At 34.1% G+C, this 23,656-nt stretch overlaps 1 protein-coding gene across 12 annotated transcripts in view; it reads right to left on the bottom strand.

Annotated features, from left to right (window-relative positions):
- ANKRD17 (ankyrin repeat domain 17) overlaps window positions 1-23,656 on the bottom strand; it is a 165,763-nt gene that overhangs the window by 83,783 nt on the left and 58,324 nt on the right. For 9 of the 12 annotated variants that reach the window (XM_086405414.1, XM_086405415.1, XM_086405421.1 and 6 more), the window contains exons 2-3: window positions 5,196-5,349; window positions 159-315 (exon numbers count right to left, since the gene is read on the bottom strand). In XM_086405414.1, the coding sequence (XP_086261540.1) occupies window positions 159-315; window positions 5,196-5,349 (311 nt within the window). Of the gene's footprint in view, window positions 1-158; window positions 316-5,195; window positions 5,350-16,483; window positions 16,620-23,656 lie in introns of all 12 variants that reach the window. The other 3 variants (XM_086405419.1, XM_086405420.1, XM_086405425.1) reach the window with 1 other exon arrangement.

The raw sequence follows: 23,656 nt of genomic DNA, 5'->3' as shown, positions 1-23,656 counted from the left end.
ATCTATACCTAGGTTTTTTTTTAGTATAAACAAGGTATCAAATGTAAAGTGGTTATTTAGTACAGTGTCAGGCACAAAAAATATGCTCAGTAAATGTTAGCTTTTTTATTATCTTTAAGAAAATATTTTTATACTGATCACAATAGAAATATACTTACTTGTCCGACTGCCCTGCATTTGCTGTGCTTTCAGCTCTCATGCGAGTAAGTGCAGCAGCAGCTTCATCCAACGCACAACTAACAGATGACGTCAACCTCCGAAGCACTTCAGGATCTGCAAAGGCTTTACCATCAGCCGTAGATAATTTGCCTATTCCTATTATATTATTTTCACACCAATTTGGATATACCCAAAAGGAGAAACAAAGCAAAATTCAAGTTACTTAACTATTTATGTTAACTTCCAAATGATATAGTGGACAGATATATATTGCCTGGCTAGAATCTTGGGAAAGCACTGTTCTCCAACTGTCTAATAATCTTACTCCTTTTATGTAGTCCATACATGCTCAACTCTGTGACTCTCTGGTTCTAGAAATGGGTCGCTGGTATATGCTGGAACAACTGGGTATCCATAGAGGTTTGCTATACATTAGAAGAAGAACCTATGTTTAAAGGTTGCCAAATTGCCAAGTGCTATTTAGCCACTTTTATCACAAGGAGAAAAAGACTACCCAAAATAAGTTAATATAGAGGAGAGCAGAGAAATACAAAGGAGATATTACTGATAAAGTTTTATTTGATTCATTGATTCTAGCAGTGCCAGAAGCTAGCACCAACCCCATACTTTTGGTATATGGCCACTTTAGCTTAAGAACACTTAGTTGGGCTACTACCACTTGTGACCAAAAAATGGACTGAAAAGACACCACAGGCTACATAAAAGATAACCTACCTGTGAGTATCTATTTGCTTCAAATTACAACTACAACTTAATACACATACCCAAAATCATGTCTAAAAGCATCATGTCTAAAAAAGACATTTAGAATAGCAAATTTTTTTTTTAAGTTTCAAAAACAGAAATGGTTAGTTACCATGTGCATGAGACATAACTTGTTGCTATTCTAGATATTACTATAAAGCAAGCTGATCTCTCTTAGTTACTATTCTAACTCAGCAGTGCTTAATACAGGCCACCCATCAGTGAAGCCTTTCAAGAATTCAGATGTTGAGCTCTCCTATATCTAAAGATATAATTCAGGTAAAAGTGAGGCCTAGGGATCTACATATTTTAAAAACTCTTAAGGAGATGTTGATGTACAGCCAGGATTTAAGAATCTTTGCTCTAACTTGAAGATAAAATATCTAATGTTATAAGGGATATTAAGGAACCCCACTACATAACACATGGTTCATAAACAAAAAGCATTACTGTCATTTGGCAATTTGTTAGAAATGCAGAATCTCAGAACCCAAAATTACCAACTGATAACCTACAATTTTAAAGAAGACCCCTAAATGATTCAAATATAAGTTTTTAAAGAAACTATTTAACTAAGACACAGACCAAAAAGATCTCCCAAATGATGATAATAAACATATTTGAGCAGATTTCTTTTAATAGTGGAAAGACTCAAAAATATCATATAAGTTTGTGTTTGAAGTTTATAAAAAGTTTACATGCATTTGCTTTCCTTTCTGAAAAATTCAAGATATGAAATATAACATCTATGGAATAAATCTGGCAAGAAGTCTTTCTGATTTTAGATGTAACAAATGTAAGGAGCAATCAAATTATTGTCTGTTACAATCAAGATGTACAGAGAATAAAAGCAGTCTTGGTTTGATAAGACAGATACCTACTGTATAATTCCTATTACTAATACCAAAAGCCAGCTATAGTCTAAACCTGCTATAGTAGTATTTAGTCAATAAGACATCTGTGGTTAGTTAAATATCCTAACATTATTAAGATCAAGCTTACAGATGCATTCTCACAGGAGAGAATTAGCCCCAACATTTCAGCCAGCCCTCGCTGGCTATTTAACAACCGTTTGTCAATGACAGCAAAAAAACCGTTAAACAAGAGAATACATCTGGATCAGTAGAAAGTAATTTCTGTTTTAAAAAGAAATAACATTGAGAACAAAATATTCTATATTAAATTTTTATGGATTTCTTGTATCTTCATAAGATATCTATTTTATAAAAATAACTAGGAAGTAATCTAAGAAATATATAGCAACCTTTCAAATAAATAATGATTGAAAATTAATCTCACCATTCTGGATTACTGTGATCTTTTTTACTAGTCTTATTCAATTATTAGATATTAATCAGTTGAGATCAAATAAAACATACATGACCAGATTATTTTTTCCAAGTTATGACATTTAATCAACAGAACCATATAACTTCAGAGAAAAGGTGAATTAAAAGATTAGATTTCTTATTTCAAGATTATTTTAAGATAATTATTTCTGCCCTTTTTCTTCTTAGAACTTACTCAGAGGAAAACTAAAATATAACAGGAACTTCATCTTTGATAAAACTAGAAGAAGTTTATAAATCAAAGCTAATATTAATGAATACAAAGTAAAGACGAGATGTAACTGACTTGGCAAAACAAAGTAAGCAGAACCATAGATAATCAAGAGAAATAAGGTGATCGGCCCTGTAGCTATATACAGGTTCCAGGTACAAGGGTAAGGTTTGGGTTGGAAAACAGAGAGACTGGCTGAACTCCTATGAGGAGCATTTAGACATTTAAGACTCCATCCACAAACTGCACAGCAGATGACTGTTCCCTAAATAAACTAAACCAGAAAGACCCTGGGCTAGGACACATCAAGTATAGATGAAGAAAAGATAATACTAAACTGAAAATGAGGATCAGATGAGCATATGCATGATAAACAGTGAGATCCTTGGCCCCCTTTCTACTCTCAGCTCTCAAAACGCTGGCAGCCAGCATTTCTATTTCACTAGACAAAAATGTGTGTGTCACTCAGTCATGTTTGACTCTTGGACTGTAGCCCACCAGACTCCTCCATCCATGGGATTCTCCAGGCAAGAATACAAGAATGGGTTGCCATTCCCTTCTCCAGGGGATCTTCCCGACCCAGGGATCAAACTCAGGTCTCCTGCATTGCAGGCAGATTCTTTACCATCTAAGACACCAGGGAAGCCTAGACAAAAACAGGCAAGAAATGAAACAGCCACAGAGAAAAGACTTAAAGATATTGACATTTGGGGTTTCAAAGAAATAGAGTGGCTTCTGTACAATCATTGGTATACTAGGAATTCTAAAATGTTCCCAAGAATACCCAGCTCTGGTGTACACACTATATATAATCTTTGGGACTGTGAATTTGACAGATTTTTATCCTCATGATTAGCTTCACTGATAGCTCAGCTGGCAAAAAATTCACCTGTAATGCAGGAGACCCCAGTTTGGTTCCTGAATCGGGAAGATCCACTGGAGAAGGGATAGGCTACCCACTCCAGTATTCTTGGATTTCTTTGTGGCTCAGCTGGTAAAGAATCCACCTCCAATGCGGGAGACCTGGGTTCAATCCCTGATTGGGAAGATCCCCTGGAGAAGGGAAAGGCTACCCACTCCGGTATTCTGGCCTGGAGAATTTCATGAACTGTATAGTCCATGGGGTTGCAAAGAGTCAACATGACTGAGCGACTTTCACTTTCACTTTTCCCATGGAATAGCTGACCTGAAGATAACAAGGTTATCTGGGTGGGCCTGACCCTATCAAACATGACCCCAGGAAGAGCAAAGAAATTTCTATAGCTGGAAATTGGAAATTGGAAATTGGAAAAAGAAGTCAGAGATTCAAGGCACAAGGATTCTACATGCCATGTTGATATGGAGATGAAGGAAATGTGGACAGTCTCAAACAGGTTTGCTATACAAGAGAGCAGTTCCAGTTGACAGTCTGTACAAATATCAAGATTTCAGTCCCACATTTCCAAGGAACTGAATTCCACTACCAACATAAACTTGGAAGTGAATTTTCTTCTATAGCCTACAGATGAGAACTCAGCTTAGCTGATATCTTGATTGTTAGCTACTGTAAAGAAAACGGGAAAAAATGGGAATAAACACAAAGATGAGAAAAACAAAGCAACTATTAGCATTCTATAAAAAGGAATTCTATCTCCAAAGATAGCTCCTTTCAGCTGAAATATACCTTCATGTAGCATCTTTAAACCTGGTTTTGCCTCTTCGGACAAGAGAAAACAAACAGCTCTCTTATATTCAATTCAAGTCTCTTCATCTTCAGGAGAATCATTCCCTGTTACTCTTATGACATATTTTTAAATAATTTCACAATTTTCATTTCCCTCACTTTACAAGGTTTTAAAAACAGTGTATGATGCAAAAAGTGGAAGGAATTATACACAGTCAATTCTTATTATTCATGGTAATTATACAGTGATGTTCTGTAAAATCACTGGGAACACTCAATTAATGAATACTCCTCCAAAAGGAAATACAGGGCTAGGTGCCTGAAAGACTCTGGCCTGAGCATCTGCATTAACCAGTCAATAATAAGCTTGTTTCATGTGTGTTTTTAATATATTATACTTGATTCTTTAACACTGAACTCACAGGCAACAGCACTACAACTTGAGCTGAAAAGGCTTACCTAATACACCTATTTTCTCCACAAGGCACATCACAACCTGCTCACATTTAGAACACTAGAGAGCACTTCGGCATTATACTTGGGAGCCATTTTAAACAGTGAAATTACCAACAAAAGGCACAAAAATGTGGAAAATGTAACCCAAAGTAGATTGTGGAAAGGACACTTGATTATGAGAGCTAACACAAGAAGGCACAGAGCATCATCTCAGCAGAAAACATGCACAAAGAATAAATCAAAAGTTTCTATAAAAGACAGAAAGTGCTGTGAGTATTAATATGGGGATATAAATACATTTTATATAGTGGATGAATGTGCAAAAATAGAATTCAAGATGAATATAAACTGACCGTATATGAAGTTTCTGTTTATAAGGTTTACAGTAACCTGTCAATTGTATTCTGGCAATGAAAACGTGCTTTCATGAAATGTTCCATGTAATTCTCCAGAAAGTAATCCTTAACTTTTATCAATAGCCTTATACTAAATATCTAAGATCATACATTTATAATAACTAGAATTTTTAAGAGTCATATGAACTTTGGAAAATTAGGTAGGCTTATTATATATGTAGAGTTTACAGACTTACCTGCAGCTTCTAGTAAAGCTTCCAGTCTAGCTTGTGTTTCTGGATCTACTGTCCTGAGGTCTGCACCATCAGCAGTACCTGACAAAAGTAACTTGGAAGCCGTTTCCAGCATTGGATTTTCCAAATCATCTTGATCCAAAATGAAAGACTCCACCTAGAAAACAAATACCAAAAATGGAAGGAAGGGAGAAATGAAAGGAGAAAAGGGAAGTGGGAAGAGAAACAAACAGAAGAAAAAGGAAGAAGAGAGAAAAATATTTTAACGTCAGTATCAGTGATAAATACAAGGCAATCCTAAATAATTTCAATGGAATATATAAGCCCACAGTTCAAAGTAGAAAATTAAATTTGTAGAATATTTTAAGAAAGTATTATTCATATCATATGTAATCTATTTGTTTTCCTTACTGAAATCATAGGTGTTCGTCTATTTTCATGGGGGGAGGGTAGCGCATGAGGGAGGTTATGATGTTAATACTTAGTTAGACATGTTTGACTGCAGTAGAAGACTTAAATCAGCTATTCTCAAATCTTTTGTTCTCAGGACACCCTTATACACCTATAAAGTACTGTACTGCTCCCAAAGACTTCCCTTAGGGGTTATATTTACTAATATTTACCAAATTCAAAATCAAACTACAATATCAAAGTGTTAGTCGCTTCAGTCATGTCCAACTTTGTGACCCCATGGACTGTATAGCCTGCCAGGCTACTCTGTCCATGGGATTCTCCAGGCAAGAATACTGGAGTGGGTTGCCATTTCCTTCTCCAGCAATATCAAAAATCACATCATTAATATCACTACTGGTTTCATTACAAAAGTTTTTAAGTACTGCAAAGCTGTGAAGCTCAGGCAAATAAAACTTCCGAAATTCTAATTTGTGCCTGTAAGCTTAATTTTATCACTAATAACAAGTACTGACTGTTTTCCTTAAAGTGATAGGCTCACTTCGATCATTTTTGAGAACATCTGCCAAATGTCTTAAGTTTGATAGACACAGTGTGTCTGTCAGCGGTAGTGCTTTATGTGTACGTCCCATTTTATCACATAATAACATTAATAGGGTATGTAGTCACATATGGAGATTTCAAAAAATCAGTATTTACTGCTTTATCAAGATTATTCTTCAGGTGAAAGTGGCTTTTTAATTTTATAACTCTGAGTATATGGTAATGATAAATACAATGATACTAGTATAATTTGAGGCCATGGCCTTAAGAGGCCAGCAATTTTACCTACTATTGCTTTTGTATCATCAGTGCAAATAAATCAACCCAGTAAAAAGGCAAGTAACATATTAGTATAGTGATGAAAACAATTTTGACCTTTTGAACACTCTAATTGATTTCTGAGAACTTGAGAGGGCTGCAGATCATACAATGAGAACCACTGATACAGTAACATATACCAGACTCAATGAAAAGAAATGTAAAGAATTAGAAATAGCAGCTCTTAAGACTTTTAAGGGAAAAGTTTTATTTTGACATCCCTTGTCATAGTGCAACTTAAGAATATGTAGAAAGATGTATTTTTTTTATTTTGCTGATAAAAAGGTGATAGTTATTATATAAAATATCACTAACATATTTGGGTAAAATTTATTTCACAAGTTTAAAGTACTTTTAACATTGTAATAACTAAAATGAAATAAATTCTTAACCAATATAACATCAGAAACTCTGTATCATTCCATCTTTGAAAGTCACCTGTTTAGCAATCAGACATAAATCCTATTTTTAATCTATACATATTTAATACTGAATGTTAAATTTGGGGGAGATAATGTTTCTTTCAAAATTTCCCTTAAGCCAATACAGTTTAATATGAAATAATATTTCATATTTCTAATATTTCAAATATAAATACACAGAGAATAGTCTGAAAATAATCTCTAAATCTTTGAAAACTTTCCAAAACTTTGCTGTATATTAACTTTAAAAATCTATAACAATTGCTATGATGGGTAGGAGATTAAAATAAACTTCTTAAATAAACTTTAAATTATTTATAAAGGAAGCAGTGAAAGCTTAAGTGTTATATATTAGAAAGTGGACTTTTCACCATGGTTTGGTCATAGAAATATGTGATTCAAAATTTAAGCATGGTAAAAACTATGTCTTTTTATCTTTAACCATGGTTCAGAATATGAGTCTTTCTAGAGAAAACATTGCATCCCAATGATATTTTCTGTTAAAGTATCTACAGGTTTTCAATACAATAGAAGACAAAAAAAAAAAAGGAGTAAATAACCATGAAAAAAATGTACATAGGTAAAATGAACAGATGAAAAATTAAATATTTCAAATTAATGTTTTAGAAAACAAAATGTATCAAAAAGCAGTGAAAGCGTGTTAGTCACTCAGTTGTGTCTGACTCGGCGACGCCATGAACTGTAGCCTGCTAGGCTCCTCTGTCCATGGAATTCTCTAGGCAAGAATACTGAAGTGGGTAGCCATTCCCTCTTCCAGGGGATCTTTGTGACCCAGGGATCAAACCTGGGTCTCCTGCATTGCAGGCAGATTCTTTACCATCTGAGCCAAAGAGCAGTGCAGACTGCCAAACCAAAAGTACAGAGAAAAGGTACTAAAACTGTTCAAAGGAGACAATGCATGCAAAAAAAAAAAATATAAAGGGATTTTGACCAAAATAACTAATTGGTATAAGACAAAAGGAAAAGGAATACAGTACTGGTAGACAAACATAAACTTTCTACATGCTAGAATATAGGATTTACTATAGGAAAAGTCAGAAAGTTACAAAGTAGATCATAGAAGGTATTAAATCTCAATCAAAAGCAATTTCCTGATATAAGGTCCCCTTATGCCACACCTCATCTTAACTAAGTTTGGTGAAAATTTACTAAGAAAAATACACCTCAATCTTTTCATGAGGCATACTAAATGCAGAAATATGTTTTATTAAATCAATTCCATGACAGTTCTTTTTTTGGCTATGCAACTTCAAGGATCTTAATTCCCCGGCCTAGGAATTCAATCTGCGCACTCAGCAGTGAAAGCCAGGAGTACTAACCACTGGATCCCAAGAAAATTTCCATCCATAAAAGTTCTTACAGGGATTTCCCTGGTGGTCCAGTGGTTAAAAATCCCACCTTCCAACACAGGGGATTCAATCCCTCGTTGGGGAACTAAGATCCTACATACTTAAGAAGGGGGAGTACCTAAGCCCTAGCCACCAGAACTACCGGGTCCATATGCCGCAACTAGAGAAAAGCCCGTGTCCCAAAATGAAGAGCCCACATGCTGCAACTAAGACCCCACACAGCCAAATAGCTTAATCAATGTTTTTGAAAGCTCTTACACTGATTTTTAAATTTTAAAGCCCACTATTTTTTGTTGTTGTTGTTGTATAGTCTCTAAGTTATGTCTGACTCTTTTGTGACCCATGGACTTGTAGTCCTTCAGGCTTCTCTGTCCATGGGATTTTCCCAGGCAAGAATACTGGAGAGGGTTCCCATTTGAGACTCCAAGGGATCTTCCCAACCCAGGGATCCAGCCTTGACTCTTGCTTGGCAGGCGGATTCTTAACCACTGACCCACCTGGTAAACCCCTACTATTTTTACTATGTGAAGAACCTGATATTTTAAAAAACAGTAGATTCAAATGCCTATGAAACGCTCTATAAATTTTAAAAGGCATACGATAAAGAAAACAGGAGTGGATGTCTATTACATCCTGCCCTACCTCCCAATTTATGAAAAAGAAACTAATTTCAAGGATACCATCAGGATCTAAAGACCTAGGTACCATTACTGCTTCATTTGCTACCTATGAAAGCTAAGCAAGTTATCTCATCCATCTCTAAACACTTTTTCTGCATAATTTTGTTATAAATTTTGACTAAGATATATACATATATTTTGTCTATCTAAACTCCACAGAAATAGGGAATTTGTTTGCAGAGCTGGTATGGAGCCACTAGAATGATGCCTATCTCATTGTGAGGACTCAAATCATTCTTTAATAAATAAGAGATGATTTGAGGCTCCTTTCTTTTCAGATACTAAAAGGTTGTGTATTTGGGGAAGGGAGAGGTAGTTATATAAAGGTATATTTTCTAGACACAGAAAAGTCAAGTATTAGGTAGCAGGTATGACAAAATGCTATATTCATTGATATATTAAATACACTTTTATTACCAATTTTGAGTAAGAGATACTGCTGTTTACTACTATCACATGTGTAAAATTAGGCCTTGTATCTAGGAACTTACTTCTTTAATGTGAGAATGAAACAATAACAATAATACAGAGCAGAAGTGCATAAGGTAAAAAGAGAGAGAAAGAGAAAAAAAGCGTCATAGGAGTTCTGAAGAGGAAGTAGAAGACAGCTCCTTCCTTTAACACCAATTCTCTTCCTACCTGAAAAGATTGTTGAACAACATTATAGAACATGTAGATATAAGGAGATGTAGTCACAAAAATACAAAAATAAGTAACTCTATTCAAATGTCAACTAAGTTATGGGCATACACCTCCTTAACATGTCCTTAGCTAAGGAAACTCAGATTAAAAACCAAAATACAATTAGGCTAGATTCAAACCTAACTCATTTTTATCATATTATTTCTATAGAAAAAATTCATTTTCAGTCACAGCTAAGTTCTGGAACATTAAAAATGGTTTGAATAATAAATTCACATAAATATTCTGAAACTCCTTAGATGAAATGTATAAATAACTTTCATGAAGAGGGGAGAGACAGAAGGAAATGAATGTCCTTATTAAATTCATTCTTCCCTAAAGAAAATAATCTGTCAAAGTTATCGATATTCAAAGCATGACAATTTAAATTATATCTAAACTACTTTGGATGTGTGGTTTTGTCTAGCTGGATATTTTATAAAATGGTGTATGTGCATCAAATTCTTATCTAATGCAAAGAACAAAATGCACAAGTCTTAGAAATCACCATCAAAATGCAATAGTCCCATCAAAATGCAATAGTCTTAGAAATCGCCAGGTTCAGTTTATTGCTACAGATGAGGAAACAGAAGCACAGGATCTGTATTTAAACAGCAAGTTTCTAAACATCTAACAAAAAGAGATCAGTTATACAATTAACAAGTTCCAATATTCTTTCTACCAGTAAAAGAGGCTGTTGTTTCACTGTGCTCTAGAAAAGCTAACTTTAAATTCCGTATTTAAGGGATAAAGCTGCCATCACCTGAACCCAATGTTCAATTAAAAGAAGTGAGACAACTAAACATTATATGTCCCTGATTTATGCAACATAAAATATACAGTACCTCCTATGAAGTACTGTTGCCTCCTTGAATTAACTTCTAGTTTATAAAAATTATTAAGGCAAGTATCTGGAACAAATTAAATTGGGGCTTCTCAATCTTGGCATCACTGACATTATGAGCCAGATAATTCTTTGTTGTTGGGAGCTGTCCTACACGCTTCAGGATGTTTAGCAGCATCCCTGGCCTCTACCCACTAGGTGCCAATAGCAATCCTATCACAGGTTGCAACACCAAAAGTATCTCCAGACAGTGCCAAATCTCCCCTTGGAGGAAATAACAAAAACCAAAAATTCTAGGGATGGGAAGTTGAGAACCACTGAGTTAAACAGAAGCAAACAAAAACAACTAAAATATAGAATATGTTGTAAAAGAGAGAGAAAGACAGTAAAAGGGAAGAACTGTTCTAAATTAGAGACATTCCAGAGACATACCAGCAAAATAATATAGGCCTTATTTGAAATTTTCAAGGCAAATGAAGAAATCTGAATATGAGTTGGTATAGTATAGTATAAAGGAATCACTCTGGTTAGGTAAGAAACTGCTTTTATCTTTTAGAGATGCATGTTGGGAGTATACACAAATACTGTCAGGAATTTGCCATAAAGTATTTCAGGAAAACGAAAGTTGAGTAGCAAATTCTTGATAATGCTAAATCTCTGAAAAGGAGATTTACAGAGGTTTTATTTCACTAGTCTTTATACTTTCGTGTACATTAAATCCTTTTAAAGTTTCAGGGTGATGTTTTACTACAGATGTTGCTTGTGTTTAAAAAAAATTACTTAAAAGTAATACTATCCAATTAACAAAGTATTTTTTTACTTTCATCTCAAAATAAACTGAACACAAATGCTTAACAATAAAAGCCAAAGTCTTTTTACCAATGGTCAGCGGTGAATGAATTTGTTAATGCTATTAATGGAAGTCCTAGTCCTTGAATACTCAAAACACAAAGTCACGTGAAAACATGGAAATAAAGGGTCATCTGGACCGATTGTGAACATTAGCATAACATTTCAAACTAACTCCTCTTCAGAACAAATATATTATCACTGCTATATTAGAGAAAAGCAGTCCATTTTATAGTGTAATAAACTAGTATTCACGCCAAAGAACACAGTGAAAGTGAAAGTGTTAGTCCCTCAGTGGTGCCTGACTCTTTGTGATCCCATGGACTGTATAGCCCACCAGGCCGCTCTGTCCATGAAATTCTCCAGGCAAGAATATTGGAGTGGGTTGCCATTCCCTTCTCCAGGCGAACTTCCCAACCCAGGAATCGATTCCAGGTCTCCAGCATTGTAGGCAGATTCTTTACCATCTGAGTCACCAGGGAAGCCAAAGAATAAGAATATAGTATATTCTGATTAACTAGGTATCATATTTACAAATTCCATTCAATTTAACAAATATTCACTGCCAATTACATACTATGCGCAAAGTAGTAGGACAGCCAAGGGAGAATGGTAATACAAAATGATTTTTTAACAATCAATGCCTCCCACAAATATTATATAAAAAAGGCAACTCTAAAGGCAACTTTATGTACAAATAGCTAACTGTATCAAACAAGATTGGAAAGCAGTACTAAACAGGTGCTAATACAGAGACTGTAAAGACGAAGGAAAAAATATTTCCAAGTGAAAATAGTAAAAAAGAATAATGCTTAAAAAAGATGGAGCCTTTCAGTATTATGCGGAGAAGTCCACAGTTTATATGGTAGCTTCTGAAGGGTTTAAGCATTAAAACAGTGTTTTAGAAAGAGGCCATGTGAAAGATGGTTTTAAACATACAGGACAACAGACATAAAGAAACTAATTAGGAATTATCAATCATTTGATCAATATATCAAATGAAAGATTATGCAAAGTGGGGATAGGAAAAAGAGTCAGTCTTAAAGAGTAAACATAATTTAAAAAATGAGAATGCTATCAACTACAGAATTTGGATATCTTGAACTTTAACACTCCCATCCTCCTATGCCATCACTATCTCAATTTATTACTGTTTTTGCTGTTCTGAAAACTACCCTCCACTTATCATTGAATGTCAAGCTGGTAACCTGAATTTCAAGATAATAATAATATCAAAAGGTCACACATAAACAGGTGAATATAAAAAAAAAGACTAATTTGAAATTTTGTAACACTGATTGAGTAATTCTTAATAGTTTACACTATATCTTTGAAACAAGCCCAGAGAAACATAGTACGTGTTCTTCTTAGTTCTTTGAATATAGATTTATTATACATAAAATAAGAAATATATAGTCATCATAATTATTCTCTTCCATACATGATCCTGAAGCCTAATAAAAATTTCTTTGCTCTGTATTTTTTATGGTCTTAAATAGGGTAAAATCCAGCTAAAATAGTACAATTCTTAATAAAGACTAAACTATTCCAAAATTAGTATATTTGGGATACACTTTTCCAGTAGTAGTAGAGTCACTGAACACTGATTTACATATACATTAAAATAAAATAAGAAAATAAATAAGAGCCCACTTAAAAGTCCCTGGAAAAAGAATATCAACAAAGAGCCTGACATTATGGTACTGGTATCTTAAGATTAAAATAAATAAAACTGAAGAAAATTTGACTAAAATAAATTTAGCTTTCAAAAGTCTATTCATTGATTTATGATTGATTAATATCTACATTCTTTCATTCATACTTATCTATCCTTCTAATAAATTTCAGTCAAGACCTGGGAATATGCTAAGAATCAGTGGTATAAAGAAACACAAAGCCCAATAGTACAACATGATTTCTTTTCTTATGCTTCAAAGTACTTATCTGCCTGCAATAGCTCACTATGAAATTACAACAGTTTAGTGTGAAAATTTGGAAACTATAAACTTTATAAAGTGGACAAATTATTAATGGTTAAAATAAGTAAAAATTCTATGGAATCCTCATATCTAGAGTTTGTAAGTAGATTTCTTGCTAACAGAATTAAAGATACATATTATTTCAAGGATTTCCTTAAATCCAATAACAACAGTACAAAATAATTTAGTTATAAATTTAGCCTACTTCTGGTATATATCATTATTCATCAATTATCATAAAAATAGCCTCAAAATAAAACAATTTCTTGTAAAATGGCATTAAAATGTACATGCAAATATACATACACATACAGATTAAACACACACACACATACAGATTACACACACACACACACACACACACACACACATTACACACACACCCCGCCTAGAGTCATAACCTGGTAAAATTTACTTCTCAAATACAAAACTAAATGCTAGAAGACAATCTGAAAAGAAGTGAAGCACAATTAACTTTTAAAAAATTCTAAACTGTAGAACAAAATAATTTTTAGACATGCAAGTACTTTTAAAATTTAAAAACCACAAACAGTTCTGAATTTAGAGAATTTATGCCTTCAACAACTAAAATGAATCCAAGAAAAGGACAGCCAAGAAATCATAAGACCAAGCAGTTAAAAAAGAAATTAGTAGAATATAATTTATTGTTAACATTTCAGATACTTTTTAATAAAAAAGGAAGCAACTAGTTACAAATACTGTTTAAATTCAATCAAATGCCTTCTGAAGAACAGGAAGAAAACATTTTTCAAACTGGGAGGGAAACAATTTTAAAAACTCAAATTCAGTTAAACACAAGAGGGACAGGTTGTGGGATAATAAGAAAATGCATCTTTGTCATTAATTGTCGATGTTAGGAAAAAAAAACAAAAACCCAAAGACTTAACTATTTAATATAAAAGAGAGTGGAAAATCTTATAGATTAGGATTTAAATAAGAAAAAAGGAAAAAACTCAACTACATGGTACTACAAGAGAAAAAAATCTAAAATATTTTGTCATAAAAGTTGAAAAGAGGTGTAAAAAAGCAATCTTAATCAAAGGTGCCATTATTAACATGAATAAAGGAAGAATTCAAGGCAAAACATATTACATAGAAAAAAAAATCTATAATAATAATAGATACAATATACTGGGAGTGTGTGACAGCTCAACTTCTACATACCCTGACAATGCAACACAGAAACATATAAAGTAAAAATATTAGAAACTTAAGCAACTTGAAAATTCACACAACTTAGCGGGAAACTTTCCAAATACCTATCAGAAAATGAGGAAATCAAGTAGACAATACAGGTATGGGCACTTCAAAAATAGAATTAACAAACTATACTTATATTTCATAGTGAAACAGAACTTAGTATATCATATGAACAAAGAACATAGTCTTTGAAAGCAAATAAAAACCTGATTATATCTTAAGCAAAGGAAAATCTCAACAGGTTTTTTTTTAAAATAACACAGGCTACATCCGAGGTCCATAAAGCTAAAGGAAACTAAAAATTATCAATAAAAGGATAACACTACACTTGAGAATTTTAAAAGAAAAGAAAATAACCTACTAATGAACTCTTAGAATATAGAGAAAGTGAAAACTAACATTGTGAGCATATCATTTGAAATGGAATTGGTCCCAGCAATTCTTAAAGAAAAATTTAAAGCCTTAAATATATTCAGTATAACACAAAAAAGGTTTAAACACATAAAAAGTTTCAAAAATAAAATACAAATAAAAATATATCAATATAACTTACAGTGATAAACATAGAAATGAAGAAATTCAGAGATACAAAAGTAATAAATAAAACCAAACACTACTTCTTGGGTAAGTCTGACAAGAGAAACAGCCTTTAACAAGTTTGATTATGGAAAACCAGAGAATAAAAAATACAAGGAATCATTAAAATTAGAGAACTAAGCACAACTGATACATCAGTAAATGGGAAAGTCTAAAAAAAAAATGGATGATTTTCTAAGAAAAGAAATCATCAAAATTACCTCAAGGAAAGGTAGAAATGTAATAGAATATATCCACAGAAGAAACCTTAACAATAGTTATACATCTACCTTTCAGAAGGAACATAACATTATTATATTATTTACAAAGTTAATTTGGCAGTTGTATAAAAAGTACAGTGCACAACACATACATGAAAGGGGATCGAGAAAACATGAGACACAGTCATATGTGATCTTCCCCTACCTGGAATGCTTTTGCCAATGCTTTCACCATTCTTCAGGTCTTAGTTTATATTTTACCTTCTCAGATGATAATATCAGAGGTACTCTCCTCATTTCTCTACCACACCATTCTCTTTATTTCCTCCACAGTACTACCATAGTCTAAAATTATCTTGTTCTTGAGTACTTGCTTATTATCTCTCTTCTCCATTTAAAAAAGAGAGGAACCAATCAGACTTACTCAGCGCTATCACCAGTTTGTGGCAAAGTTCCTGGCACAATGCAATACAATATTACAAGCATCCAAACACTTGCTGAATAAATACTAAAAATGACAAACACCATTACCAATATTAGGCAAATATATTAATGTAATATACTACATTAAACTGCTAGGTGAAAAGAATATGTATCATCTTAACAAAAACACATGATAAAACATATTATCTATTACCACAGAAATACTTTTAAGCCAAGAAGGTTACTTTTGTTTCTGACAAGGTATTCTATCAGAAATCTAAGGCATATATAAATGTAGAAGTTTAAAAATTAGAAGCATTCCATTTAAATCAGAAAAGATGTCCAAATCAGAACTAGTAGGGAACAGGTCTGGAAACCTAAGCAATGCAATAAGACCAGAAAACAAAACAAAAAATAGAGAAGTATAAATACTGAAAAGGGAAACAACAAAATGCCATCATTTGCAGAAAACATAATCATCCTTCTAGAAATTTCAAGAGAATCAATCAACAATTAAGTAAATGGTAAGATCAACATACAAAAATCAGCAGATTTCCTATATACTAGCAATAACCAATTGAAAAATAAAGTGCAAAATGGAAGAAAAGATGTAATTCACGGTAACAACAAAAACTACGAAATACCCAGGAATAAACCTAACAAGAAAAATGTAAGACCTACATGAAAAAAAAAAAAACCAATAAAATTTACTAAAGGACATAAAAGAACACCTGAAGAAATGGAGAGGCATACCATGTTCCTGGATGGGAAGATTCAATAGTGTAAAGATGTCAATTCTCCCCAAATTAATCTGTAAATTCAATGCACTTCCAATCAAAATCCCAAAGGGATTTTTAATGGAACTTGACATGTTGATTCTAAAGTTCATCTGGAAGAGAAAATACACAGAAATTGCCAAAATTTTTTTGAAAAAGACAATGGGGAGGGGTGCCCTACCAGATGTCAAATATAAAATGATAATCATCAAAACAATGGAGTATTAAATCCAGAACAAACATATTTTGGACTTTTAAATTATGATACAGATGATACTTCAAGTCAGTGGGAAAAAAAGACATTGTTCAATAAATTATTTTGGGAGAATGGTTACAAAACTGAAAAAATTAGTTAGGTCTCAGCCATAAAACATATATTTTAAAAATTCCAGATGAATTAAAATCTACTAGAAACATAAATAAAACTGAAGACATAGTAGAAGAAAACATAAAAGGCTAAATTACTATAAGAAGGCTTTTCAGGAAAAGACACAAAACCTAGAAGCTAGGAAGGAAAAGACTGATAGATTTCGACAGTATAAAAATGAAAAATCCAAAGATTCCATAAAGTAAGACAATTGACAGGTTAGCAGAAAATGTCATAAAATATGATGGTTATATTATAAACAGAATTTTAATGAAATCCTAAAATTTCAGTAAGAAAAAGGCAAACCCCACAATAGGCAAAATGATATGAGTAGGCAATTTATACAAGACATAACAAATGACCAACAAATATGCTCAACCTCACTGGCAATCAGGCAAATACAAATTAAAATGAGGTATTATTTTTTATCCATTGACAGATAGTGTCTGTTTTGGGGAATAATATGGTAGACTCTATAATCAACATTTAAAATGCAATTTTCATTCTAGGAATTTAGACTGCAGAAATACTTGTATATGTCAGCAAAAAAAAAAAATGTACAAGTATGTTTATTATAGAACTGATAACAGAAAAAATTATGTAATCCATATACCCATCAACAGAATAATAGTTTTGGGTTATGAAGCAATGAACAACCATCTGAAGAATAAAGCAGATCTACATATAAAGACTTATACCATGACTATTTAAATGTACTTACTCTATTCTTTCTGTCCCTTTAATTTTCATCTCTTTAGACTTATTTATCTTTATGAAACTTAACACTGCAGTGACATTTTCCAACTTGTTTATTATCTTATTTGAATATAAATTCACTTAGGCAAGGACCATACTTTGTTCCTTGCTTTGCAAACAGAACAGGGCCTTAAAAACATTAAGCTTAAACTCAAACATATTTCCTGAATGAATACACAAACACTGATGTCGAAAAGTATCAATATTACATTTCATTAGGTGAAAAATTTAAGTCTCAGAAAAGCAGGCATGGTATATGTCTGCTTAAGTTGATTAAAAACAAAATATATGTATATTCAAGAAAACAAAAATTTCAAAATATATAACTCAAGTGGTGATCAAGGAGTGAAATCATCAAGAGAATTTTACTTATCTGTACTCTTCTATACTGCTTACCTTATAAAAATACCAATAAAAGGACAACATAGTTTTCTACTGTGTAATCCTAGCAAATAATTTAATAATTTAGATCTTCAAAGAAAATTTAATACTTTAAATTCTAGATCCTCAAAAATATCAAGAATAACTTATTTCCATATTTCTAACAAAAATTACAAAAGAAGTATCAAAACAATTTGTATTATTTTGAGGTATATAGGATTAACTTGCTAGTATATGTAATTCAGTCTGAAATGCACATGCAACAGAAATACTTTTTAAGTAAACAGAAAAAAAAAGTCTTGGCATCGGGCTTCCTGGTGCCTCAAATGGTAAAGAATCAGCCTGCAATGTGGGAGACCTGGGTTTGATCCCTGGGTTGGGAATATCACCTGGAGGAGGGCATGACAACCCACTCCAGTAGTCTTGCCTGGAGAATTCCATGGACAGAGGAGCCTGGCAGGCTACACATTTCATGAGGTCACAGAGAGAGGACTGAGCAACTAAGCACAGCACAGCCTGACATCAATATTAAGTCACTGTAAGATTCAGTTACAGCAACAGCTTGTTTTCCCAAGAGAAGTAAAATCAAGAGAACACTGTATTTCCCTCCATTCTTTTTCTTCCTATAGCCAATTAAATTTCTTTGAAAATCAGGTTTATCAAAGTATAAGTTAGAATAAAGTTCACCCATTTTTAGTTGTATAAATCTATTGGAGGGAAGATTGCAAGTGAAGGGTTAGTCGCTCAGTTGTGTCAGACTCTGTGACATCACGGACTGTAACTGGCCAGACTTTTCTGTCCATGGAATTCTCCAGGCAAGAATACTGGAGTGGGTAGCCAGTCCCTTCTCCAGGGGATCTTCCTGACCCAGGGATCGAATCTGCATCTCCTGCACTGCAGGCAGATTCTTTACCATCTTGAGCCACCAGGGAAGTCCCATACAAATCTATGGATATTGGCAAATATATAGTTATATAATTTTCACCACAATCAAGATAGACAGTATTTCTTATACGCAAACATTTCTCCTGCTCCTTTATAGGCAATCTCTTATCACCACCCTAGTAATCATGCTTTCTGTTACTTTCATTTTTCTCTTTTCCAGAAGGAAATGGAATTATTCAAAGTTTTGAGTGCAGCCTCTTTTACAAATGCACAATGCCTTTAAAATTCATCTACTCTACAGCACGCATCGCATCAGTAGTTCATTCCCTTTTATTTCTGAATACCTTTCCATCATATGGATATATCTCTTTGCTTAGCTATTCAGTAATTAATGAATATTTGAGTACTAGGCTTTATGTGGGCATGTTTTCATTTCCTATGGATAAACACACGAGAAAAAGAATGTGTTTTTAAATTTTTAAGAAAACAGCAGACTTTTATAAATGACAATACCATTTTGCATTCCCACCTGCAATGTATGAGAGTTCTGGATGCTTTGGATTCTCACTAGCATTTGATATTGTCAGTTTTTTATTTCTTTAATTCCTCCACTCTAGATATTAATGTAGGGCTTCCCAGGTGGCATTCGTGGTAAAGAACCTGCCTGCCAATGCAGGAGACATAAGAGATGCAGGTTCAATCCCTGGGTTGGAAAGATCCCCTGGAGACGCGCATGACAATCCACTCCAGCATTCTGAGTCTATGCTCTAGAGCCCTAGAGATGCAACTACCGAGCCCATGTGCCACAACTACTGAAGCACTCATGCCCTAGAGCTAGCACTCCGCAACAAGAGATGCTAGCGCACTGCAACTAGAGATAGCTTCCACTCACAATTAGAAAAAGCCTGCATGCAGCAATGAAGATCCAGTGCAGCCAAGAAAATAAATAAATCAATATGGGTCTGGAAGATCCCCAGGAGTAAGGAATGGCAACCCACTCCAGTATTCTTCCTCGGAAAATTTAAGGACAGAGGAGCCTGGCAGGCTACAGTCCATGGGGCTCCGAAGAGTCAGATACCACTGAGCAACTGAGCACACAATGAGAAAGATATACAAGAATTTGAAGAGTTTGATATCAAAGATCTTAACAACTCTTACTTCCTGTGAGCCCATCCAAGAGAAAGTAGCTATAGCACATTCTAAAAATTAGCCTTTCTTTCCCCAACACATCTTTTTCTATTTGTGGCTCCAACTGCCTCAAATTATGGCAATAAAGGTGGGTGGAAAGAGACAAGGAAAGTGGGAGGGAAAAGAAAGGGGAAAAAAAATCCAGCAGGACAAAGAAATAGGATATCAGGCACCTTCCAGCCTGAAGTCATCTATTTTTCTGAAGAAAACATTTTCTCAATTTTCCATTACCTTATATAAAATACAAGGTTGAATCATTAATTCAACCTCTTCCAATCCCCTTCGTAACATTATGTAGGACTTCCCTGGTGGTCCAATGGTTAAGAATCTGCCTGCAAATGATGGTGACAAGGGTTCAACCCTGGGTCCAGGAAGATCCCACATGCTGCAGGGCAACGAAGTCCCTTGCGCCACAAGGGACTAGAGCCCACATGCTGCAACTACTGAAGCCTGTGCGCCCTAGAGCCTGTGCTCCACGAGAGAAGCCGCCACAGTTAGAAGCCCATGTGCCACTCTCCACACTTAAAGAAGGCCCACAAACAGCAATCAAGACTCAACGTGGCCAAAATTAAAAATGAAGATAAAGGTTTTAAAAAAGTTAAATGCAGAGGTATACCCTAGAAATTTACAATTACAGTTCCCTCTCTGCTGCCATTTACTAAGATTTTCAAATGGCTAGTTTCTTCTGATCACTCAGGTTTCACTTAAATTTGTCATTCCTTAGAGTATGATTTTGCGGAGAAGGCAATGGCACCCCACTCCAGTACTCTTGCCTGGAAAATCCCATGGACGGAGGAGCCTGGTGGGCTTCCATCTATGGGTTCGCTAAGAGTCGGACACGACTGAGTGACTTCACTTTCACTTTTCACTTTTCCTGCATTGGAGAAGGAAATGGCAACCCACTCCAGTGTTCTTGCCTAGAGAATCCCAGGGACAGAGGAGCCTGGTGGGCTTCCATCTATGGGGTCGCATAGAGTCGGACACGACTGAAGTGACTTAGCAGCAGCAGCAGAGTATGATTTTGTGACCCTATGAACCCTCCTTCTCTCTGTCATGGTTCATCCCCATCACCTTGACTTCATTTTCCAATAGTAATAATGATAATATTAACTTCTATTATTTATTTTCTAGTCAAATTACATACTGTCAGTCTTTTCAACTAAAATAAAAGTCCCAAGAAAGTAGGAACTTCATCTATCTTTTCATTGCTGTTGTCTAAGCCAAGAGCAGTACACCAAGGAAGCAGTCAATAAATATTTCTTGAATTATGTCATTAAGTTATATCATTAAAGATATTTAACTTTGACAAGTCCTTTATTTTGAAACCCTGAAATACACCTCCATGCTTTCCATTTTTTATCATCTTAAAAATATTTCTGACAGCAGAGTATATCCATGAATTATATCTTTTTCACCTAGAGGAGTATAATTGCAATGAAAATTCATACAGTTTAGTATATATCCTTTTTTGAGGCCAGAAAGACATTAAACACTAAAAATGTTCTTGTCCTAACAGAGATTGACTTGTATTTTTAACCCATCATGAATTTCAGAATCCTAAAAAAGAAACACAGGAGAGCTTTTGTCTCTGTCTGCACTGATTATAGAACAAAATAGGTTTATATTATAAAATACAGAAAGAACATTTTTGTCCAGATTATTTAAACACTGAAAAAGTCTATCATAATAGACTGGAGAATCTCCTCTTCTGAATTTTTTTACGAAATGTCAGCCAACTCAAAGGTCTGCTTCTATTCAGCATTTAATAAAGATGCAACTTTACTTCCTTGGTAGTATGGACTACAATGTTTGTGTCCCCCACAAAATCGTATGCTGAAATCTACCTCACAATGTAATGATACTGCAGTGAGGCCTTTGGGAAGTAATAGGATTAGAAGTCATGAGGAAGACACGGTCAATGGGATCAGTGCCCTTATAAGAGAACATGCTTCCTCTTTTTGCACTCCAACACATGAAAATACAAGATGGCTCTCTGCAACATGAAAGAAAGAGGGTCCTCAGTAGAACCTAACACCACGCCAGCACCCTGAGATCTCAGACTTCCAGCCTCCAGAACTATGAAATGTAAATTTCTGTTTACAAACCACTTAATCTATGGTACTTTGTTATAGCAGCCCAAATAGAGTAAGACATCTGGAGAATTAGGGGGTATATTGCTTTATATTCTGTTTAACCAGTCTTAGAGCAGTGGTTCTGAAATTTAGCTATACAACAGAATTAACAGAAAAAGTACTAATGCCTGGGAGATAACCTTAGATATTTAATCTTGTAGGGGTATGGCTTGGGCATTAAGAATTTTTAAAAGCTCCTAGGTAATGCAAATGCAAGACCAAGGTTAAACCACTGCTCAAAAGGTGAAGATTAATTAACTCCATCATGAAAGTAGCTTATGTATGAAGACAAAAACAGCTTCTCTTAATTGAAAGGCATTTAACAATTCTAAATGCCATTAGCCTTTGTTTATATTCAAAAACAATCAAATATTTTCTAAATCACATAAAGGGCGTCAGAATCTTTCTCACACTTTCTCTCAGTTATTAAACACATCAAAATACTTCTAATGTACTCAGCACTATGCTAGGCACTGATGAATAAAGCTGGATCACTGTATTCTTGTGATCAAGCATTCACTCCTACCTTTAAGATGTCCTTACCTCAACTACCACCATGATCACACTCTACTTTCCATCAGGGGTTGGACTGTATCAGTCCATCAAAGAACAACTATAATGCCAAATGTACACTTTTGGAGGACTAGTGTTCAAGTTTAACTCTGTTCTTACTCAAGGATTATTCATAGAATTTAGTCAATCCTAGTCAAAGAGATGTTGATACTGTAAAGAACAGGTGCCCTGAAATACAAAATGACCTCACTAATTAATCATCTCATTAAATAGTGCTAGGGGAAAAAGTTAAGATTCTCAACTTTTTTTCACATCATGTATCACAATATAAAATAAACTCCAGTAGAACTGGATCAAAAAATATATAGATAAATATTAGCTGATCTCCAGAAGAGGAAAAGATGTTTTTAAATATAAAAGAAGACAATCTTCACAAAGATACACAGGAGGGAGATGGTGAGATATATGGAGAGAGTAACTTGGAAATTTACAATATGTAAAAAAGACAGTTAATGGGAATTTGTTGTATGACTCAGGGGAAGTCAAACAGGGGCTCTGTAACAATCTAGAGGGGTGGGATGGGGGGAGATGGGAGGGATGTTCAAGAGAGAGGGGACATATATATACTTAATGGCTGATTCTCACTGATGTTTGACAGAAAACAACAAATTTCTGTAAAGAAGTTATCCCTCAATTAAAAAGTAAATTAAAAATCATATACATATAAAATACCCTTATATAAAATGTAAATTTCCCAGAAAAAATTTATCATATTTGACAAAGATTCACATCAGTACATAGAGATTTCTTCAAAAAATAAAGCCGTATTTCCTTAGAAAATGACCAACTGACATTTTAAAAATGTTTTTCCAGTAGAAAACCTAAAAATAACCCAAGTATCCAACAATATAAAAGCAGTCAGTTATAT

Source organism: Bos grunniens, chromosome 6 (genome assembly GCF_055505025.1).
Source record: "Bos grunniens cultivar Pamir isolate PY7600 chromosome 6, Bosgru_T2T1.0, whole genome shotgun sequence".
In the NCBI taxonomy this organism is placed as follows: Eukaryota; Metazoa; Chordata; class Mammalia; order Artiodactyla; family Bovidae; genus Bos; species Bos grunniens.
This window is presented reverse-complemented; position numbering and strand designations above follow the sequence as displayed.